This window comes from Gouania willdenowi, chromosome 2 (genome assembly GCF_900634775.1).
Source record: "Gouania willdenowi chromosome 2, fGouWil2.1, whole genome shotgun sequence".
Taxonomy (NCBI): domain Eukaryota; kingdom Metazoa; phylum Chordata; class Actinopteri; order Blenniiformes; family Gobiesocidae; genus Gouania; species Gouania willdenowi.
This window is the reverse complement of record NC_041045.1, coordinates 1955476-1971643: the sequence shown is the minus strand read 5'-3', so window position 1 is coordinate 1971643 and position 16168 is coordinate 1955476. Positions and strand designations below refer to the sequence as shown.

General features: G+C 37.6%; 1 protein-coding gene across 5 annotated transcripts in view; it reads left to right on the top strand.

Annotated features, from left to right (window-relative positions):
• hecw2b (HECT, C2 and WW domain containing E3 ubiquitin protein ligase 2b) overlaps positions 1-15575 on the top strand; it is a 32782-nt gene extending 17207 nt beyond the window's left edge. For 4 of the 5 annotated variants that reach the window (XM_028464789.1, XM_028464807.1, XM_028464772.1 and 1 more), the window contains 19 exons: positions 646-747; positions 1292-1442; positions 2475-2575; positions 2701-2825; positions 3317-3502; positions 3564-3716; positions 5130-5232; positions 5311-5407; positions 6075-6158; positions 6515-6817; positions 6894-7007; positions 9058-9210; positions 9293-9391; positions 9473-9602; positions 9672-9818; positions 9897-10011; positions 10929-11014; positions 11104-11216; positions 11859-15575. In XM_028464789.1, coding sequence (XP_028320590.1) covers positions 646-747; positions 1292-1442; positions 2475-2575; positions 2701-2825; positions 3317-3502; positions 3564-3716; positions 5130-5232; positions 5311-5407; positions 6075-6158; positions 6515-6817; positions 6894-7007; positions 9058-9210; positions 9293-9391; positions 9473-9602; positions 9672-9818; positions 9897-10011; positions 10929-11014; positions 11104-11216; positions 11859-11970 — 2474 coding nt within the window. In that variant the 3' untranslated portion in view covers positions 11971-15575. The remainder of the gene's footprint in view (positions 1-645; positions 748-1291; positions 1443-2474; positions 2576-2700; positions 2826-3316; positions 3503-3563; positions 3717-5129; positions 5233-5310; positions 5408-6074; positions 6159-6514; positions 6818-6893; positions 7008-9057; positions 9211-9292; positions 9392-9472; positions 9603-9671; positions 9819-9896; positions 10012-10928; positions 11015-11103; positions 11217-11858) is intronic. The other variant, XM_028464798.1, reaches the window with a different exon arrangement.
• The last annotated feature ends 593 nt before the right edge of the window (positions 15576-16168 follow it).

Genomic DNA, 16168 nt, shown 5'->3' with positions numbered 1-16168 from the left:
AAACAAGCACTGTTTGCCCCGCCCCTTTTATAAAAACTAGCACCTGTGGGCTCTACAATCTGTGGTGAGTAGGTTGGATTGAGAGGAGAGTAAATACACAGGTATTATGACTAATGATTAGCTTGTTATGTTGTCATAGCATAGATTGTCCATTGAAAATTTTATAATGTAGACTGGGCGGGGCTACTCCAGGAGCCCCGCCCATAATCAAAGCATTTTTTTTAATTTCCCTCCTAGTGGCAGGTCAGTAGAAAGCAGGGGTTTCGTTAATCTTTAAGGTTGCTCATATGTTAGATATACAGTAAAATGTGAACTTTTTTTAAAATTCGATTTTTGACTGTATTTCTAATCTTAAAGTAGATATTTGAAAATAATGTATACATTTTTCTTTTCATTATTAGATTTCTAATTTTTTTTAAAATACAAAATACATCTTTTTTTATGGATTAATATTATTTATGTATTTTATTGGTTATTTCCATTTAATTTTTGTTCAAACATTTAATTTTTAAAAATTGTATTATGTACATGTATCTATTTCATGTATATAAATCATTATTGAATTTTCTTACTATACAGTTAACAAAAATAATTTGAACATTACATTTTTTTTGACATAATTTTTGTTACTATATTTGGATTCAGGTGCCACTGCTCAGGTAAACGGACACCAGTCTGTCCGCTCGCTGCCGTCTGTTCGCCACGACATCAGCCGCTACCAGAGAGTCGACGAACCACTGCCACCTAGTGAGTTTTTTTTCAGCATCCTCTTGACGTCTTCTTCTTCTCGTAATAATTACAGCAAGTTCCTGAAAATATGTTGTCTAAATGAATGAAACCGTAACATATTATTTAAGGAAAAGACAAATTGAAATTGCTGGACTTATTGCGCAGAAGTCAATAAAACATCAAAGCGATCAGCAGACGCCTCTGAAGAAGACTGGCAGTTGACAGTCGAAACGTGTCAGGAGATCAAAGTACATTTCCTGAAAAAAAGTTGCCTGAAAAAATGAAACCATAACATATTTTTTAAAAAGAAGACAAAATGAACCTACTGGAATTAATTAATTAATTTTATACTTTTGTGTAGGGATGTAACGAGACACTCAAATCCCGATACGATTCGATTCACGATACTGGGTTCACGATACGATTCTCTCATGATTTTTTTTACAAAATGGGACTGTAGAAAAATGATGACTGAAATTTTGGAAACGTTAAGAGCAGAATACATCATTTTTTCACATTTGCTCACATTTTTGTTTGTTTACCATATTTGATGCCAATGCAGATTGGGAGGCTCGCATTGACAGCCACGGTCGAATCTTTTACGTGGACCACGTGAACAGAACGACGACGTGGCAGCGACCGACGGCCCCTCCCGCCCCGCAGACGCTCCAAAGGTCCAGCTCCATCCAGCAGATGGAGCAGCTCAACCGCAGGTTTGAAAGCTCTACCATTCCTATTCCCGTTTACTTTTAACACAGTAAATGTCTTTTAATTTGCATATTAAAAATAACCAAAGGACTGCTTGAATTTAACTTTAAAAATTAGGTGCAATAAAAACTCTAACGTCAATAAACTGTTTAAAGTCATTCAGCCTTTACTTTTCTCAGCATTAAACAAAACCGTTTGGCCACTAAGTGACACAGTCCTGGTTTTTAAACTAATTTAAATAACAGATGGAAATAAATAAAAAATATTAGACTTTTTAAAATTTATTTTCATATTTTTTTTGAAATTTTTGTGTCTTACACAGAATAAACCTACCTATGACTATGTGTCATGTATGTAACACTACATCACTGTGACACGATTGGCTTTCATGAGAACTAAAGTAATATTCTAATCTATTATCATCTTCATTTATACCAGATTGGTTGGAGTCAGTTACATTTTTAAATTACAATTACATCTTCAATTATCCATGCTCGATTACAACGCAATTATGATTACATTGACCAGCATTTTTTCTAATTAGAATTTGATTTGCAATTATTATTTTCCCCCTGGAAGTCAATTACAATTACGTTCTCAATTAATAAACTTCCATTACAATTATTGAGCCATTAATAAATAAGCCCATAAAAGTTAACCTTCCTCTTATTTTTAAAACATCTGTAAAATAATAAAATCCTCGAATTTCTTTGCTATCTATTGGTTACCTTGCTCAGCTTCCTAATCAATGAAAATATTGGTATTAATATTTTTGGTGTGGGTGTCTGAGCTTTTTTGTGTCAGTGCACCCCTTTTTTTTTTTTTTTTTAATGGTAAAATAAGGAAAAGTTTGATATGAAACATATTTTATTAATTTTTACGTACATATGTGTAAAACTGTGCAAAGAACTGTAATATGGTTCCCCAGTTTAGCATTTAATTACATTGTAAATGACAGTTTTTATAGAATTTTCATTAATTACCAATTACACAATTACATAGATAATTGACCCCAACCCTTGCCCATTTCCCTGCAGGTATCAGAGCATACGCAGGACGATAACCAATGATGGCAGACCAGAGGAGCAGCCAGCCAATGAACTGCCAGCAGATGAAACCGACATGCCCCCCATCCCTGGTAAGAAGCTGCAACTAAACAAAGACTGTAAATTAATTTATTAATACATTCACTGGCTTTTATGACGATGTGTGTGTGTGAGTGTGTGTGTGTGCATGCGTTTATGATGTGTGTGTGTGTTGCAGAGTTGCGTAGGGACAACAGCGTGACTCAGTCCAGTTCCAGGTCCCGTCTCACGCTTCTGCTCCAGTCGCCGAGCGCCAAGTTTCTCACCAGCCCCGACTTCTTCACTGTGCTGCATTCCAACCCTGTACGTGTCTCCTCTTCCTTACAATTATAACTGTAATTGTAATTTTTAAAGTCTGTTGCTGTTGTAGTCGTAATTAAATTGTGATTGAGTTTGGATTATTGACTTTGTCATTGTAATTGCAATGAAAATTCTAGAAAAATTGTCAATTATAATTTAGCGCTAAACTGGGAAACCATGTTACAGTTCTATGTACAGTTCTACACTTATGTAGTTAATTATCAAAATATGTTTCATATCAAGTTTTCCCACATTTTACAAAAAAAGAAAATATAATTTTGGGCTTGAACTTTAGTAATTGATAAAAAATAATTGTAATAATTGTAATTGGGGAAAAAATGGTGGTGACTGTAATAGTAATTTTATTGTAATTGAACATAGGTAATTAAAAACGTAACTCTAATTGACATTCTGGAGATAAAACATGAAAAATTGTAATTTATATGTAATTGGGGAAATGTTTCCGTGATTCTCTCGTGTTTGACCTGTTTCAGAGTGCCTACCGCATGTTCACCACCAACACGTGTTTGAAGCATATGATCAGTAAGATGCGTCGGGATGCTCAGCACTATGAACGCTACCAGCACAACAGGGACCTGGTGGCCTTCCTCAACATGTTCGCCAACAAACAACTGGAGCTCCCCCGAGGCTGGGAGATGAAGCACGACCACATGGGAAAGGTGCGGTCCGCCTTTCTGATCAATGAGTGAGAAACACTACAGCGTGTGTGTGTGTTTACAGCCTTTCTTCGTGGACCACAACTGCCGCGCCACCACCTTCATTGACCCCCGGCTGCCCGTCCAAAGCACTCGTCCCCCGAGCCTCCTGACCCACAGGCAGCACCTGACCCGCCAACGCAGCCACAGCGCTGGAGAGGTCAGCCCACGGCGCCTGGTGAGATCCACAGACACACTCCCCAACAACAGTAATTCATGCATAAAATACTCAAGTACAAGTAAAAAGTAGCTTAATTAAATAGTACTCAAAGTAAAAGTTAATAGTTACTTTCACCCCCCATGTTTATTTTTGGTACTAAATCTTGCCACAGTTCCGTTGCATACTGTAAACATCTCATGTTTCAATCCTGGCATTTTCTGTCCAGACCAGCCCACTACATTATCAGCGACACCATGTAGAAGCTGTTATTAAGTCAGCAATACTCAACATGTGGCTCTTTGTCTTAATTTTTATTATCATTCACCCAAAAAACCTTTTTATCTATTTCCTTTGGCCATTTTTGCCCCTTTTCAGACTTAAGCTACCTTTCACCAATAAATACCCCTTTTTACCTATTTTCTTTTTGACACTTTTATCATATTTTTGGCAACTTTTCAACCAATTATTCAGTTCAATTCAACTTTATTTATATAGCGCAAATTACAAACAAAGTCATCTTGGAGCGCTTTCAAAATATAAAATTCTTGAAGGAAAAAACCCAACAAAATCCACACGAACAAGCATTAGCGACAGTGGTAAGAAACAACTCCCTTTTAACAGGAATAAATCTCCAGCAGAACCAGAAGCCACCTGCTTCGACTGGTTGGGGTTAGTGGACAGAAGGATCAACAGAACAGGATCGAGAGATAGAACATCAGAGTTTCTCAGACTAGTTGAGCCGTGAACCACAGACCAGGAACTGCCATCATCAGTTTCAAGACACCTGAAACAGAAAATAGAGGAGAAAGGCGAGGAGAAGGCACTGACCGCAGAAAAACATGATTCAGTATTAGCAGGTCTGCCTGCATGGAAACACCTGGTGCTAGACTATGTATGAGTGGAATGAGTGTGGGGTGGACATCAGTGTAAATGGTGTGTGAGCAGTGTGATGGGTATACAACGGGGTTCGGAAATGTGGGGTTGGCACAACTTTTTCTGACTGGACGTCACCTATTACAGCCCATTAGAGCTATGTGTAGATGGTGGATTGTGTCATAAGCTAACTTTTGCAAATAAATACCGCTTGTTTCTTTTTTCCCTACATTTTGCCTCTTTTTGTTTCATGTTTGCCACATGATGAGTCAGCCATTGAAGTTTGATGAGTCAGCTATTGAAGTCATCTAAACAGGAAAAGATGATTGAATGAAAACAAAATTGAAAACTGTAAAGTGACGTGGACGTGACGCAGAAACAGGTAAACCCGAAAATCGAACTTGGGAAATCCTGAAACAGAAAACCCTCACGACCTTCACACTCGTAGTTCTAAACAAACCTAATTGTTGGGAAAGTTCTTACTTCTGGCGTTTAAAAATAGCCTCTTGTTGATTCTCACTGTTTACACCATTTAAAACCTCCCTCATGTTTCTATAGGTCGGGGAGGATTCTCGTCATGCTGGTCCACCTGTTCTGCCCAGACCTTCCAGCACTTTCACTTCTACCAGCAGGGGGCAGTGCCAAGATGTGGTGCCAGTTGGTCAGTGACACACACGTACCTGCATGCATTCCTGTTGTTATTCTGATTCACATTTTTTTCTGACTCTTTTGATTTCAGCTTACAATGATAAAATTGTGGCGTTTCTACGGCAACCAAACATCTTTGAGATTTTGCAGGAGAGACAGCAGGACTTCAACCGCAACCATGCACTGAGGTACACACACACACACACACACACACACCTTCAACTAACTCATTTATTTTTTTTTTATTTATTTATTTATTCAGTTTATTTCCGACATGGTTACATTAATTACTAATGTTTTACTAATTCAATCATTACTAATACTTTCTCATAAAATTAAATACAACATAAAACAAATGTTATTATTATTATTATTATTATTATTATTATTATTATTATTATTATTATTATATTTGAATAAAAATAATAACAATACCTTGAAATAATTATTTAGTCATTAAGTAGTACATGGAAAAAGAATTATAATAGTAAAACATCACAAAATACAAAAAAGATCAAAACAAAACAACAAAAACAATAACAACCTTTGAATAGAAAGAAAGAAATGTAATAATAATAAAAATAAATAAATACTACAATATAAAATACATTTTCTATAATCATTTTCTAAATATTAAATTTAATATACATTATTATTTACTAATATTAGTAAATAACAGTAATGTATTGACCTGACTTTATTTGTTTGTTTTTTTATCAGTAATACACTGAACATCGTATAAAGGGACATTTCTTCAAGTTAGCGCCGTTCATTAAGATATAAACCCTATGCTACCTAGCTGCTCCTAAAATGTTAACACATCACAGTGAAAGCATTCTGTTTCCTTGACGACAGGGATAAGGTGCAGCTGATCCGCACAGACGGAGTCTCGGGATTGGCCAGGCTGTCAGGAGACGCCGACCTTGTCATGCTGCTCAGGTGAGGGATGAACGATGATTATCAGGCCACTTGTAACTCTTATGTATTGATATCGAAACATTTCTTCATTTTAAAAATCTGCCCGATAAGATGATTTGACCTTTACATTTTGAGCCTACTCAGCCCGCGCCGCTACATGCTAAGCTAACCAAAACATGTGGGACAGGTCGCTGGTATTATGTTCCTCCACACTCTCAGAGGAATACAAAGGTTCCCAGAGTAAAAAAACAAACATCTTCAAGTTTCCTAATTTTCCTGTTTTGGCACTAGTTTGTACATTTAGATCTATTCTCAGTTTCTTTGTGAACAACTGATAGTGACAGTGATTATTTAAGGCAGGCGCTTTGTGTTTGCAGTCTGTTTGAAGATGAAGTCATGTCCTATGTGCCTCCTCATGCCTTACTTCACCCCAGCTACTGCCAGTCACCCCGGGGGTCGCCCGTCTCCTCGCCGCAGAACTCACCTGGTAGATTTTTTATCAGCTCATCTCTCTGGGTGTGCTGCTCGCTGTTTAAACGTGCTTTGGACTTCCCTGTAGGTACTCAGAGAGCTAATGCCAGAGCTCCAGCACCCTACAAGAGAGACTTTGAAGCCAAGCTACGCAACTTCTACAGGAAACTGGAAACCAAAGGCTATGGCCAGGGCCCGGGGAAGCTAAAGTAAGCCACTCCGTTCATCCTTGTCTCATGGCTGACGTCCCGCTGTCTGCTAGCAGCTCCTTCTTGTCTTTCTCAGGTTGATCATCCGCCGAGATCACCTCCTGGAGGACGCATTCAACCAGATCATGTGCTACTCGCGGAAAGACCTACAGCGCAGCAAGCTCTATGTCAGCTTCGTGGGCGAGGAAGGGTATGTTGGATATTCAATCTGGACATAGATGGGGGTTTGTGGACACATGAGGGGGTGCGTGCGCCTCACCTCTGCAATGCACCTGCAATTAATTCAAGTTCTGGAGTGATGCCTGCATTCACACTGTTCATTTTTTGCATGGATGGGGGTTTTGGCGAGTACCTAGCCTGGTACAAAATGGTTCCTGAACTGGTACCATTCTGGGCCAGGTGGTTGGGGACCCCTGAACCAAAGGACTTTGTTTTGTTTGACTTTGATCAATAAGTTTAGTTATATTTTGTCTTCTGAACACAAACTTTGTAAAAGGTTAAAAAAAAAAAAGCATTATTTTACAGTAAAATAGCCCTGTAAGGGTTTTGATATGAATTTCATATAAGCATACTTTTATTTAGAGTCATACATAACAATGTGATTTTAATACACCATGTTGTGGTATGTCGTAAGTTCCTTTTTTTTGTTCTTTGGTTCTTCAAGCTAACATTTGGTATTAAGTCACTCAGTCACTTCGTCGGTTATAGTGACACCCAGTGATCATAAATCCCAAAAAAAGAAATAGCTTTTTTAAAAAACTGGATCCAGACTAAATGTCTAAGGGTGTACTTACACTGGCAACTGGGGCCGTTCCAAGCCCCTCCCTGTCCCTTTTCTGACACGGTAGAACGGACGTGATCACCAGCTCAACTCGGTTCCCACAGAGAAACACATCATCACGTTAATTTATGACACACGTATGGCGTTACGTCACCATTAAGCGACTCTGGGTTTGTTGTTGACAGTACATTCTGCTAATTTCATATTTTCTGTTGCGTAGGGTAACTATAAACCAAGATTTACCCAGACACGTGCTCTTTTCACGGACTGGGTTTCCCAGGGCCCCTGAACGCATCACGTTAATTTAAATGACCGTAACTCTGCTCATATTTGTTCTATCGGAGAAATTCCATGTGTTTATATGCAGTAATGCATATAAACACATTACTGGTATATTAACCCATATAAACCAAATAATATAGAAATGGGACATTTTACGGCTGCAAATGTGTAACATATTACTGGTATTTTGAGAACAGGACACATGTAGATTTCTGAGCAATTCATTATAGTTGTGCAGGACTAACAGGGACTCCACATACTGATAATTGGTATTGCCACATGTGCACTAACACGACACGACCTAAGAAGAGAAATAAAATAAGATTAAAATAAATAAATAGTTGCAACAATTTGCAGTCTTGTTCCAGGTTCTGCTGTCATAATATTCCCATCCTTGTACTTCCAATGTTTAAATGTTTTGTTTTTAAGGTTCATGTTACATTTTGCAAAAGGTTGCACTTTATTTCTGGCTTATTGATTTTTGTTTGGAAAATTATGACCCTTTCTTTCAGACATTTCATTTATTTGGGCTTGTATTTGCGATGTTCTGTTTTTGGTTACATTTAGATGAATAAATTAATACACTACACTTTGCTCCCCAAAACACTGTGTTTGTTTTCATTCTACAGAGTTAGTGAGTATGTGTCGCAGAACACTGAAACACCATATATATATATATATATATATATTATTTATACATTAGCAGCAGTACAATGTCCAATTTCCATTTTTTTCTGGGTTATATAATAGCCAACCACATGTGTCCTGTCCACAAAATACCAGTAATATGTTACACATTTGCATTTGCATTTCCATGAGTTCTCTGTGGTGTTGTTCATATATATCAGGAAACGCCAACTCTGAACTTTTCATCGGCTAACGAGCACTTCTGACACCGCTATCATTGCGGAATGCGGATGTTTACGTGCCGTAAAGCGTCGCGCTGTACCAACGTCATCACATTTTGCGCACGGGTCGAGTCGAGTTGTGCGTGCGCATGCGCGGCCAACCGCTCTGGACCACCTCTTCTAGCAGGACCATCGGGCCGTTAACCCCCCTGTGGTGCAGTTCACACCTATCCAGGCCAGACAATGGCCCCCCATGGTTTCACACATGCACAGAGCTGGTTAGGAACGGCCCTGGTTGCCAGTGTGAGTACACCCTGAATGTGTCGCAGGTTGGACTACAGCGGACCCTCTCGAGAGTTCTTCTTCTTGGTTTCGCGGGAACTCTTCAACCCTTATTATGGTCTGTTTGAGTATTCTGCCAACGACACCTACACTGTTCAGATCAGTCCCATGTCGGCCTTTGTCGACAATCATCACGAATGGTGAGAGTTGATGATGTTCTCACACAAAGAACAACAATGTTTTGTTGTGTTTACACATTATCATTTAACCTGTGTTCTCCAGGTTCCGGTTCAGTGGTCGCATTCTGGGATTGGCTCTGATCCACCAGTACCTACTGGACGCCTTCTTTACCAGACCTTTCTACAAAGGCCTGCTACGCATGTAGGCTTTCCCTCCACTGCTTCATCTTCACAGACTGTATGAACTATCCTGGTGTTTGAGCTCTGACTCTCCTCCCTGTAGTCCTTGCGACCTGAGTGATTTAGAGTATCTGGATGAGGAGTTTCACCAGTCTCTCCAGTGGATGAAGGACAACGACATAGAGGACATGTTGGACCTCACCTTCACCGTCAACGAGGAAGTGTTTGGACAGGTCAGACTGAGAGATGTTGTTGATTTAACTAAATCTAGAAATGACTCTTATTTGTGTATATGTACATAGATCACTGAACGGGAGCTGAAGCCCGGCGGAGCCAGCATTCCCGTCTCCGAGAAGAACAAGAAGGAATACATTGAGCGAATGGTGAAGTGGAGGATAGAGAGAGGTGTGGTGCAGCAGACGGAAAGCTTGGTCAGAGGCTTCTACGAGGTCAGTGTCCTATGAAGCTCCACTGTTCTCCATTTCAACCCATTGTGACACTGAGTAAAATGAGCTGTTGTTGTCAAGGTGGTCGATGCCAGGTTGGTGTCTGTGTTTGACGCCCGGGAGCTGGAGCTGGTGATAGCCGGCACAGCCGAGATCGACTTGTCAGACTGGAGGAACAACACAGAGTACAGAGGAGGTGTGGACTGTTGCTCAGCTAACTCAATTAGCTTTACCTTTTTCATAAAATCAAATTATTATACAAGTTATTATATTTAAGTTCCAACTGAAATGTAGCCTTTCTTCTTATTCATAAAGTTCCTAAATACCTTTAGCTCTTTGGAACAAGAGCAACTTTGGCTAGCCCAATCAAGAACAACTTTAGCTAGTTTAAACAAGAACAACTTTAGCTAGTTAGAACAAGAGCAACTTTAGCTAGTTAGAACAAGAGCAACTTTAGCTAGCCCAATCAATAACAACTTTAGCTAGTTTAAACAAGAACAACTTTAGCTAGTTAGAACAAGAGCAACTTTAGCTAGTTAGAACAAGAGCAACTTTAGCTAGTTGGAACAAGAACAACTTTAGCTAGTTAGAACAAGAGCAACTTTAGCTAGTTAGAACAAGAGCAACTTTAGCTAGTTAGAACAAGAGCAACTTTAGCTAGTTAGAACAAGAGCAACTTTAGCTAGTTAGAACAAGAGCAACTTTAGCTAGTTAGAACAAGAGCAACTTTAGCTAGTTAGAACAAGAGCAACTTTAGCTAGCCCAATCCAGAACAACTTTAGCTAGTTTAAACATGAATAACTTCAGTTAGCCCAAACGAGAATAACTTTAGCTAGTTGGAACAAGAACAACTTTAGCTAGTCCAAAGAAGCTTATTAAAGTTTAATACTATTTATTTTACCTTTTGTTATGTTTGGTTAATGGAAGGTGAGGATTACAAACAATACAAAGACAAGTATCAGAAAATGTACTGAAAACACCTTTTATTCAGTGCAGTTATATTAACATTGAAGCCAGCAAATGTTTGCATTTGTCTGAGTGTACACAAAGTACTCGTGTACCACTACCTTCCACCATTGAATTATTGTATGCAAACACGGCGTATATGTTTAGGTTACCATGACAACCACATTGTGATCCGCTGGTTCTGGGCTGCAGTAGAGAGGTTCAACAACGAGCAAAGACTGAGGCTCCTACAGGTACGCCTGATGGACTTAAAGCCCCGCTGTGCCTTTTTACGTCACTTGATGTGGGACTTTCTCATCCTCATCACTTCTGATTTTTTTAGTTTGTGACCGGAACGTCAAGTATACCATACGAGGGCTTTGCCGCACTGCGAGGTAGCAACGGGCCGCGCAGGTTTTGTGTGGAGAAATGGGGAAAGGTCACGTCACTGCCAAGGTAAACACAAGAAAACACACCAATAAGTAGATCAGTTCAGAGAAACAAAAGAGAAGATGTTTGTATCAAGATCATGTCAGTGCCTGATTCTTTCAGTGCCTTTTGATGCATGCGTGAAACGCGTCTACATCTGGTGGGCCTATTTTACAGCAGCTTGTATACTATTTCAAAGGTTGTGCGTTCTAAACCTGCTGCCAAGATTTCTAAAATGATTGCGATTTATTGTGGTTTTTTTAATTTATTTTCTGTTTGGTTTTTAATTGTCAATAATGTGAATTGTGTTTTATCTGTTTTTGTTCATGTGAATCATATATTTTAAAACAATGTAATCTATATTATTTTTACTACTTTATTGACATCAAATACATTTCAATATCTAGCTTTTGTGATAGCCTGCAGATATGGATTTAAGTGTCTGATTGGATGAATAAAAATGTAATTAAAATGGACTTGCTAGGTGCATCATTTCTGTGATTATTATTATTGTTATTTAAACTTTTATTTTTATCAGCATATTATTTTTGCTTTAGTATCTAAGTATTTAATTAAAGTCCATCTTGGCAAGCATGTTATTTGGTATTTTTTATGTTGTGCATGTCTACAACAATATCTCATGCCTTCTTGCTTTGGTTTGTTTTGCAGAGCTCACACTTGCTTTAATCGCCTGGACCTTCCACCATACCCATCATTCTCAATGCTCTATGAGAAGATGCTAACTGCTGTGGAGGAGACCAGCACCTTTGGGCTGGAGTGAGGTCATTGAGAGACGCTGGTAGCTAGCTTCCAGTCATCCTCACTACAGAACACTAGGTGGTGTGGTAGCACAGCTAACCAACCGTTTAGAAGCCAGGACATGACTTATGGTTCCCTGATTAGTGTTTGGGGTGCACCTGCATAGACTTACCACCTACTTAGTAAGCAATGGAGAAAAGAGGAATGAAGACCTTACACTGCCTTTTGAAACTGCACGGATTTAACCAATCATGAGGAATTTCTTTCGTTTTGGATACAACAACAATGGTTTGAGACGCATCGAAGAAGAAGAAGACGCATCGAAACACTGCCTTCACTGCAGATGAGTGGATTCCTCACACATTTTAATCTGTGTAATTTTCCAGTGGACATTACCTTTAGACGGTTGGGAGTTTTGGTATTGTTACAGTATTTTCATCTAGAAGTAGGCCTTTTCTAATGATGTGACACCTTGAGATTCGAATGTAACTACGTTTATACGATAAATCGTGTCCAGGGTTTTTCTACGAGATCTGGATGGATTTTTGAAAAAGATACTCTAGAAACCTACAGAAAAGTGGAAAAAAAAACTAAATAATATGCATCGTGGGTTGTTTTGATCCATCAGTGATTAATTTGAAGCAAACTTGGATCCAGGTCTACTTTCTGAAGTTTAATACATGCATACAAATGTAGCTTTATTTGAATTGCAGTAGCCCTCATCATTGGTGAGTAGAGAAAGCTAAAGGAGGGGGTTTAGCATTAGCTCAAAAATACCCGATTTTTTTAAATCAAGCTATGAAAATCTACATGAATCGGTCTTTGTTGCCAGTGCTACAATTGTTAAAGGGATATAGCACGAAGGATGGTGATCTTAGTAACAGTTTCTGTGGAACACGCTCACCTCTCATTGGACATTGGATGAAACGTTGCTTTTTTTCCTCTCTCTTTAAAATGTTTCCAAACCTAACATTTGACCAATTTGTAAAATGGCAAATCAATAACTTGGAACTTCAAAATTGAACAAACATGCATTTTAAAATCACCAACTCACTGACGTAAACAGCGGTGGCGGCCATTTAGCATTTTTAGCTTTGCTAGCTAAAACTAGCAGAACATATGACCCACCAACCCCTTTTAAAATATATAAAATTTAATACAAACATTATACACTGTTACACATGGTGGTGCAAGGTCAGTTCTTTCAGGTTTGACAATTAATTTGTTTTAAATGATTGATAAAAACAGAATAAGAATAAAATCATATTAGTTAGCATGCTAAGCAACTCGTTATGGACTTTTCTGGCTATTCATTCCGTCAGTGACAAAAAAAAGGGACTTATACAAAACTTAAAAATGCTTTTAAACTTCATCCAACAAGTAGAAAATAATTACCTGTACATGGACTTTATAGAGTTTGCATCAAATCCTGAATAATTTAACCACTTTTGATATTGTTAGAGCCTCGTGAATCAACTATGCAGTTACTACCGCATTTTAAAAAATCCAAATGAACAAATCTTAGTGCGACAATGTGCCACATTTTTCTATATTTAATCTGTTTCATATTGTTGCAGTTGTTGGTTGGTTTAAAATTCATGAAGTGTATTAGTAAATCCCCCAAAGTTTAGTTTCAGGTTAGGATAAACCAGTCTACTACTAGGTTTACTGCTAAAACTAAATGAGCTAATTCTTCTATTCGCGTATCCAAACTATTAGCCATATTAAAAGTATTTTAAAATCAGATTGGGAGAAAACACTACATATGACTACTTAAGTGCTTTAGTTGGTGCATTTTTTGGAAAATACAGCAATTTTACTTATTTAAGTAGTAGCTGTCATGCTAGAAGTTGTGGCTAAATGCTAGCAGGCTAATCTCCCTTAGGCCACATGGAGATACTAAACATTATAAACGATTTAATTGGATGCCTTCCACGTTTTGTGTGTTTGTACCACATTTTAGCCTAGTTTCACAATGTTCGCACTTAAATTTAAATGAACTGTCAATAAGTTAACTTCCAACAGTGAAAATCCTGCATGGGTATCTACTCGATAATCCATTCTGACAGTTTTTTTTCTCTGACTTTTGTTTCCTTTCATGTATTGAGACACACTCGTTAGCCGACTTCTCGCTAAACCTTTTCCTTTGCACTATGAATGTAAGCATGTTTTTCAGCAGCCACGCAAAGTATTTGTTGCACAGTAAACATTAAAATACACAGAAGCTCAAAAATAACAGTAGAAAATATTTGTTTAGATGAGTTAAATGTCTATTGTTAAGCAATGAGTTTAGGTGTGTAAGTTTTTTTTTAAACTAATTTACTGTTACTAGCACTTCAATGGTACAGGCTTTAAATTTTAACGTTAGGTTTTTATTTTATCATGAAAAATGTGACTGTAATGTGGAACTGGATAATGTTCTATAATATAGTGTAAAAATAGGCATATCTATTGACAATATTAGCTTTCTTGTCAATACAAACCCATTATTGATATGCACTATAATTAAATAATTATTTTTACAGTAAAAAGACATACAATTCTTCTTGTTTGATTTATAATTGATATTAATTTTTAATTTGGTTTATATAGAGCCTCCGATTTTTGTACGCACGGAAATGAACGTTCCTGAAATGGAACTGACTTCGGTATCTGATCCGGAATGTTCCCTTTTTGCGAGGATATCACACATTTTTACCATCATTTCTTCATTGAACCTTTACTAAATGTGCAACGATTGTTTGGAAGATATGAACAGACGGACTGGTCAAGTATTACTCAAAATTTAGCACTCCAAAATTTCACGAGAATTGGTGGGATTTTAGCATAACTGTTTCAACTTCTGAAAGAAATATCTTTACAATCTTCAGCTTAATGAAATCCTATCAATCAAGTTTAGTTTGTCTGTAACTACGATAAACATTGTATTAAACAGTTATTCACTTTATTTGGATCATGTTTAGGTTTTAAAATTGGAAAATTGAATAAAAAGACATGGATTTTCTCATTATAATGTCACATATCGTAAAAGTTCGGGAAAAAAAATGACGAATAAGCATGTAACATGTTGTGTTATGGAAGAAAAACATGTTATAGAATTCAATTGTTTTGTACCAAAATAGTTCTTTAATGGTAAAGTGATATATTTAAGCCATGTTTGTGTGATTATTCGCTTAAATACCAACTTGCAAACAATGCCTATGCTTCAATGAAGGATGTATTTATTTTATTTCTGTCGCTTTGATTTACATTACATTCATATTGTTTTTTGTCACATTACTCATCATCAGTACTAACATGAGCAGCGTGTTGGTATTATTTATTTTTGGGTCATTTGGGCTTCCATAGTGTGAAATGTAACCATGTTTCGGTGCTGTGTGACAGAATTGAGTGATTTATTAAGCTTTGTTAATGGACCCATAGATTTCCTGGTTCCACTTTGGTCTGAGTTTTGTTTAAAGACGGGTTTTGCTCATCCAAACCCTGTGTGCGTCTGAACAGAATGTACCAAAGTTTAGAGCCTGAAACGGCTGCCTCACTACAGCACACACTCCTATTGTACAGTCCGTCTCACCTTCAACTCTGAATGTTTCTCACTCATGTTGAAAAATAAAAGAATCCCTCAGTGCAAAAGGGGTTTTTTTTTAAAGCTAAGAAAACATCTTTATCATAAACTAAAAATTGCATCTTGTGTGTATTGTCGAGCAAAAAATAATTTATACTCATGTTGGGTTTTTTCCCAACTTTTTTTATTATTATTCCGATAAAATTATTGCATTTAAAAAAAAGTTAATTATGTGTTGTACGGTATTTCTCTACCTTCTTTTAGGATCTTTTGTTGAAAAACTCATGGACAAATGACAAGAGTAATACTAAATTAATGTGGTTTAGTTATAGTTGCAAGTAAAGTTTTAGCAGACCTCCTAAATACTAGTAGAAATAGTATTTTTTTCCCAAGCTCACCTGTTTTCCAGAGTTTTAGCCTCTGTAAAGTCACTTGTTGAGCAACTCTACACAAACAGGCTGATTTGGAGCTTCCTGGAGGCGCGGCTTCTACAGCTCAAATTTGTCATCAAAGTGGGAACGCGTCATCAAATTGCAGCGAGGTGTTTGGGCTCACCCTGTAGTAAGAAAGGAGCAAATCACCCTCTAACGATTGAGGGGAATCAATGAAAAAAACACTTTGGGCATGTGTATGAAGCCCTAATAACACTTTGTGA